Source organism: Ascidiella aspersa, chromosome 6, assembly GCF_963924565.1.
Source record: "Ascidiella aspersa chromosome 6, kaAscAspe10.2, whole genome shotgun sequence".
Classification (NCBI taxonomy): Eukaryota; Metazoa; Chordata; class Ascidiacea; order Phlebobranchia; family Ascidiidae; genus Ascidiella; species Ascidiella aspersa.
In genome coordinates this window covers 10,792,838-10,800,015 of record NC_139452.1, presented here as the reverse complement: position 1 = coordinate 10,800,015, position 7,178 = coordinate 10,792,838, and the positions used below count along the sequence as shown (strand labels likewise).

General features: G+C 41.1%; 1 protein-coding gene across 1 annotated transcript; it reads right to left on the bottom strand.

Annotated features, from left to right (window-relative positions):
- Positions 1 to 1,042: 1,042 nt before the first annotated feature.
- LOC146139685 (putative monocarboxylate transporter 5) lies at positions 1,043 to 6,875 on the bottom strand. The gene is made up of 5 exons (XM_083392512.1): positions 6,691 to 6,875; positions 4,806 to 4,996; positions 4,063 to 4,206; positions 2,458 to 3,459; positions 1,043 to 2,023 (listed from the first exon to the last, which is right to left on the bottom strand). The coding sequence occupies exons 1-5, from the start codon at positions 6,873 to 6,875 to the stop codon at positions 1,815 to 1,817; spliced, it is 1,731 nt and encodes a 576-aa protein (XP_083248638.1). The 3' UTR covers positions 1,043 to 1,814.
- Positions 6,876 to 7,178: the final 303 nt, after the last annotated feature.

The window sequence follows — 7,178 nt, the reverse complement described above, 5'->3', positions numbered from 1 at the left end:
ACAACAAAATTGTCAGTTGAAAAGTATTACGGCCCGCTGAGACCTTTCTTGGTTGTACAAAAAATATATTGCAACAACCTTACTACTCCGGCATTTAAGTTGAATCGGTTACTGATTTTTAAATTAAATAAAATTGAAACAAAACAAAACAAAACCGTGCACGATGTAGAACATATTTATCGATTTATTATACTTTGTCCTAAATAAAGTCTTACGTTTACTCTGCCTGAAAAAAAATTATACTACCATGATAAAAAAATATAAAACTATACCTGCTAGCTTTGAGCAATAAAGATATCTCCATTAAACAAGATTACACCAGAGATATCTTTGGACGCCTCAATTTAAAAAAGATTTAGGCTATACATCAATGTTAAAAAAATCAGTGCATTACCGCTGATTAGCCCACACTTTGTAAGAAGTTTCCTGCAGCAGCATGTTAGATCTAATCATTTCGCCGGTAATCAACCTTTTACGTTCACCCATTGAGAGTGAGTACAAAATGGTTGTTTTGCGTGAATCAAGGATCGCAAATCTTGCAATGCTGTATGTAGGCCGCAGCTAATCGTGTATGAAAACGCGCAAGCAAGAAAAAACAAGACAAATGTGTTTGTTTACAATTCAGAATATTCACAAATTAACCTTTTTTCTTTGACAATTCATTTTTGCCTGATGCGTTATCATATCCGATTGTATATGTGTTTTTTCTATTATGGCCATTTACATATTTTGTTTAATTATTTAGAAAAGATAGCACAAATAATGGTGGCTCACGCACTTTGCACGCAAACGTACAGTTTTCTCTCGTAACGTGACTTACTAAACGATCAGTAAATAATAATTGAAGAATAACAAAATTAATTTTAATATTTTGTGTTTACGAGAGCTAAGGATGCCGCTGAGGCGAAATACCGTTTCTTTGCATTTAATTTTGCTCCGGAGCTGTCGACGGTCGACAAAATATTTAAGATTAAAATCGAACTCTTTGCGATTGAAACTAATATCCACAGCTGCCAACTTTTGTGCCGTTGCTTTTCCAGAATATGCTTATATTTATGCAAAAAGGCGTTATAAATTCATAAACGTTTGATCAACATGTTCCCCTTGTTAAACGATGAAATTATGGTAAGTTTAGTAGTTAGCCAAATTACCCCAGAAAGATTGCAAAAGATTTGCTCTACACTGAAGGTGTTTATTGGTGGTAAACGTCTAAAACAACGTATATATACACTTTTAAACACTTAGAGTTATCGAACTACTTAACATGGTCAACTGCTGCGCGACTGACGTACATTCAATAAAGCAATGCAACATAATGAGAAAAATCACCAAAAATCAAGGGCAATCGTTTGCACAGCAAGATGCCACCGCCGTACAGAAAAACAAGCACAAGACAAAAGTAAAACTTGGTTCACGTCGTAGATTTCGTACAAAGAGTAAGTGATGTTTCGATGCCTAAACTTGTCATATGAGAAACAACATAAACAGCCGAACTTTAAATCGCTACCACCTCAATTTTGCAGGGTTTGACCTATTATTGAACTAGTCTCCATTATTAAAGCAGTTGTCGGCAGCAGTATACGTGGATTGCGAAAAAAACGAACCGTGACAGGTAGCAAACCTTTATCTCATTCACAGACTTTCAGCTCATTCACAGACGTGTTTTTAAGGTTGTAAGCATCAGCGCGATGGGAAAGAGTGGCCGAACCTCAAGGGCGGAAATTGTTTAGCTCTAGTGCGCCGTCGCGTGTACGACAGCGTCAGAACGCATTCGGCAGAAACTCGAGCCGTCGTCTGGAATCGAGGTTCGGAGGTTACGTCATGCTGTGCATTTCGAGTAGGAGGTCCAGGTCGTGGCCGTTAAGGTCCTCGTCCGAGTTGGTGCGCATCGATTCTTCTTCCTTGCGCGAAACGTACTTCTGCGCCGGGATCTCGAGCCAGAGCACGACAGACGAGACAACGAAACAGCAGGTGGCCAGAATGAAGCTGTAGTTGTACGACTGGGTGGCGTCGAAGAGCGCGCCTGCGAAGCGATAAGGCCTTTTAGGGTTGCGCACTTTAGGCAACGAACAAATTGGGCGTTTGGCAATTTAGACAGAAGGCAAAAGATTTCTTGTTAAATTTAGCACCGCACTAGTTGCAAATAACATTTTAGTCTTTCCGAATGTGTGTTGACAACATTCTTGTAATTTTATAGCATTCTTACCCATAAAAATGTTAAAAAGTGAAGGATTTTGAGGGCTTTAATAGTTTTGACCGTCAATGAAAGGCCCATAAGCCAAAGGTTAAGCAGAAATTTAGGATGTGAGCCCCGATATTGTTAGCTAAACAGTATACAGAGTACATTAATTGAAAACCTTTGTCTCAAGGCTAACTATAACTCTTCAATTTACGAATTTAAAATAAACTGCAACCAAGATGACATTTAGGCCTTCAAATCCGAACAAAAATAAACACCTGCTACTGGAGGCCCGATCAGCTGTCCACAAACGCCGCTGAAGAAGAGGCAAAAGCCGTAAGCGCTACGGAGATTCCGTACGCCGAGTGTGTCCACGGTCACAGGCAGAATGTTGCCCTGCCAGCTGCCCGACCCGCAACCGAATATCACGCAGTAGATGGACATGGTGAGGAAGGAGTCGCAGAGAAGGCTCAAGGCGGTGGCGACCGCCATCACGGCGATGTAGATCTTGTGCAGGTGGATACGACGCAGGTAGTTCTTGTCGGCGAAGAAGCCCGACGTGAGCTGGGCGGTAACTTCGGAGAGGCCGATAAAGGAGAGAAGAAGTGCCGCCTCGTACTCGCCTACCCCAAGCAGCTTGGCGCGCGCCACGGTGTGCACGAGCGTGATCGAGTAGCCGAACTGGGTGAGCACGAGGTTGGTGGTGACTACCATCCAGAGAGGGTTCCTGAGAAGCGCAAAGTCCAGCGTTTTCCGCTTGGCCGGCTGGTAGACGGGTTCGATCTCGGGGAAGTGCTCGACGATCAGCGACTCGGTGACGCCGTACTGCTTCACACGCTCCTCGATCTGTCGCTGAAGACTCTTTACGCGCTGTTTCTCGCGCTGCTTGTCGGACAGGGCGCGCTGGGCGACCACACCCGGCCGGAAACCGTTGCTCGCATCGCCGCCGACAAAGTCCTCCGGATGGGCGGAGGACGCGGCTGGCATCACGGCGGTCATGTGCCGCTCCAGGGTCTCTTTGCGATCGAAGCGCAGCTCCTCCTTGAGCCGGACCGGTTTGAGGAGAAGAGCGACGGCGAAGAGATTCAGCTCCATGCCGGCGATCACCAGGAGACAGCCTTGCCAGCCGTAAAGATCGACCAGCAGTTGGAGGACCGGAGCCAGGAAGAAGGTGGCTCCTCCACCGGAGCGCGAGAGCCCGTTGGCAAGGGAACGACGCTTCTTGAAGTATCGGCCAATCATCGTGAGGGCGGGAAGCGAGGCCAGGGCAAAGCCGAAACCTGGACGAGGAGATAGAGTTTATAGACCGATCGGTAAAATGATCTTTATTACACAACAGTGCGTTTAAGGTTCATATTTCATCATCTGAAATGGGATACAGTTAAATACATTCTTTGTAAATGGCCGTAAAGAAGACCCTTTGACCTGATGAAGCACGGTTGTGCGAAAGCTGGTCGATAACTCAATACAATTTGTCTTTATACAATGCCACCTGATTTCTCTAGTTAAATATAAGAGTCAATCAACAGGATTCGGAAATAGCTACTATTTTTTTAAGTAGCGAAATTTTATTTTTTTTGCAGAAGCTAATTTACCCCCAAATCGACGTACCGTTTTTTTAATGAAATAATACAAGAACCAACTTGGGCGCTGCAAAAATTACTTGTATTACATTATTTTTACACTTTTGGGTCGTTTAAAACGTAACTGCTTTAGTTGTAATTTTGCAAAATGTCTATCAGTTGCAACATTCAGGTCATTATTTTCAATATGCTGTTTTGTCTACGAGCTCGGCCAGTGCTACAACGTTGCTCTTAGCAGGCGCAGTGACCATCAAAAATTAGTTTTAACGACAAACTAAAATAGTGCAAGTTAAATCTTACCAGACACACAGCCGAGTGAGAGGTAGAGATAATATGGAGAGGTGGCAAACACGCTGATGATAAGTCCAGTAAATACCAGGGTAGCACCCCAAGCCACAACTTTCCGCTCCCCAAACTTGTTGCTTAAAGCCGCCGCAAGTGGAGCTAAAAATAGGAGATGAACCTTGCGTTATTCACAACTTATCTTTGGATAAATTTACTTACTTTCTGTTCATTAAAGGTACGAGTATTAGAAAAGTTAACGCAATTTAACTATTTAATAAAATGCAAAACGCGTATGTCGAATATTTTCACATATATGGAAGATCGTATTACTAAACTTTTGTCTTTATCAACCAAATCAGCCCAGAGAATCAAAAATATTCTCATTAAAAGAATAAACCGAATTAACCGAGCAGGTTTATAAGAGAAATAAGATTGGTTTGGTATTTCAGTACCATGTAGCAAAACCCTAATTACCTTTCAAAAGGGTTACACGTTCTATACCAAAAAATAAAAATGAAAGTTATTTTTTGCCCTAAAATATTTTTTGTGATTCTAATCATAACATACAGCTAAAGAAAACTATAAAACTAAATATATTTCTATTTTTTACTCTACTTCGAGCTACAAGACTTGTCGTGATAAATTGTCGGACACTTTCAATTGTATATTAGTTTTGGAACTATTGACAAAATAATTTGTCGAACAGAATAAACACTCAAGATACCAATCCACATCGAAATTATCCTGCCGAGCAGTACCTGCCGATGCCCGCATGGATAACGAAATCGAGTTTATCCACGAGATAGCGGCGGCGTTCCCCTGAAAGTAGGAGCGAAACTCTGGGAAGAGAACGCCGAGAGATTTGAGCATCCCAATGACGAGACAGTTGTTGATCCAAACAGCGACCACCACTACCCACCCCCAACCGCCATCCGGGGGTTCAATGTACCTTTATAACGTTCACGTAATATTAATCCACAAACCATTAAAAAGGGTAAAAATATCAATTGGGCGATTGGCAAGATAACCTTAGATTATGTTCTTCGTTTAAATATTATAAAAAAAATAATGATAGATGAATATCACATTTTTACCTGTATAACGAACACGTTTGGCTGATTTATTGAATAAAACGTTTATATTATTATTATATACTTTACAAACGGTAAATTATGTTTATTAGAAATATTATGTTGAACATAAAAATAAGGGGGAGCCATTTTAGACCACTGTTTCAAACCCAAGTTCTAATGAGGGCCCCATGAGATATTTCTGAAGAACGTCAGCGGGCCTCACTAACAAAACTAAGCAACAAAAGCAGTTATAACAACCCTACATTTGGCGAAAATGACACAAACCTATAAAAATATACTAAAAATACAAGTCCTGGTATAGTTCGACGCGCATAGACCGAATAGCAAACAACCCCCTTGTAATAATTCACATTTTACATTACAGTATACACTTGATGCGAATATAATTTTTAGATTAGTTCAACAAAAAGTTAAAATTTAGAAGCAGACCCACTCAGGTTGCAGCACTTTGGCCCAATTCGGTCTTGGACTCAGGCCTAAACAAATTAGCAACAAGGCCAGAGTGATTGGCAGCACCCGTTAATTGCCGCGAGCCTAAAGATAACACGCCCTGCTCAAATTAGTTCGGGTTAGTTATCAATAATGTCGAGGTGCTTGGCGGGTCGCGACCTTTGCTCGGTTACATTGGCGTAAACAGGTCGGCCAAGCAGCAGGTGTATATGGATGCTGCCTTAAAACCAGTGCTGAAATTACCTGACTGAGATGCAGTTTTTCACTGTTTTAAATTAATTTGACTTGGTTTAAGCTAGTGGTTCTCAACCTTTTTTCTTTCGTGGCCCGTTTTCGTTGCACAAAAGTTCTGTGGCCCAATAAATTTTTATGAAAGAACAAACTCTAAAATGGTTTAGAACAAAAAATAGCGGAGTATATCTCAAAACAGATTATTAATTCAACCGTGCATTAGCAAGGTACTTGCTTCTGAACAATTAGTTTACATTCCTTCTCGATTCTTCCCCAAGCCAATGTTCCTGTAATATTAAGTATAGAGACACAATAGAAAATAAATTCTTCAATAAATCTAGCTTTTTTTAAATTCGTCTGTGGCCCACCTAAAAAGTTTCCATGGCCTACCAGTGAGCCATGGCCCACTGGTTGAGAACCGCTGGCTCAAGCCTTCAAAATAAATGACTTGACTTGACTTAAGTGTTATGGATAAATTACCAAGGTTGAAATAGAGTGGTTTCATTAGGTCATATTTTTGAATAAAATTGGGTTATTTGTTCTTTATTGTTGCACATAAAAACAAACGCTTGATGTATGCTACTTTTTTATTTTTAGTTCAGTTATTGCTCATAATCGGAAAGTTTACCAATTTTAAATAACTTACTGTTTTGTTTTTATAGCAAGGACTTGACTTGGATTATACAAATCACTTAACTGATTAAGTCATTTAAAAATAACTTTGGTATCGTATCTAACTTCCATACGTTTTTAAAATTGGGTATGGGTATAGCAATAAAATACATATAAACCCAAGGTATAACAACACGGTTGTATGTACGGACGTTATAAACGTGGAATTCCCCTTGAGTTGATGGGTCACACTTACTTCTTTTCGTCGACAAACAGCGGCTGCGGGTCGCGGAGGCTGGCGCGTTTGCTGAAAGAGACGCTGCTCGAAGTCGAACCCAGCTTCGGTCTGGCCTCAGACCCGTTTAATGACGTCACTACTTGCGGGGGGAATTTCCCGGGCGCGACGCCGCTGTCTTTATCTTGAGGACGCAGTTCCGACATTTTCGCTGAACTTTTGATCAAGGAGGAACAGAATTGCTGCTTGCACTTCACTTCACGATAAAAAGGACACCAGGCTCACAGAAAGCGAACAATTAAACACCAAAATTTCCATGGGCACCTGAGACGTTCAGAGATTAGCGGGACGCGGTGTGCCAAAGATGCTTTAAACTTACGATTACCAGTTAGAGTTTTTTTCTAAATGGTTCTGCAGTATATGTTGCATTGTGAGTGCTGTTACATTTTTACAGAAGCCAGAATGTTAAATAGATTTACTTCAAATCGCATTGCATTAACATTTTAACG

Coding starts and splice junctions, on each gene's coding strand:
- LOC146139685 (XM_083392512.1), bottom strand. CDS start 6,875: ATGTCGGAACTGCGTCCTCAAGATAAAGACAGCGGCGTCGCGCCCGGG. Junction 4,997..6,690: donor CTGTTTGTCGACGAAAAGAA/GTAAGTGTGACC, acceptor AACGTTATAAAG/GTACATTGAACCCCCGGATG. Junction 2,024..2,457: donor GATCGGGCCTCCAGTAGCAG/GTGTTTATTTTT, acceptor ATCGCTTCGCAG/GCGCGCTCTTCGACGCCACC.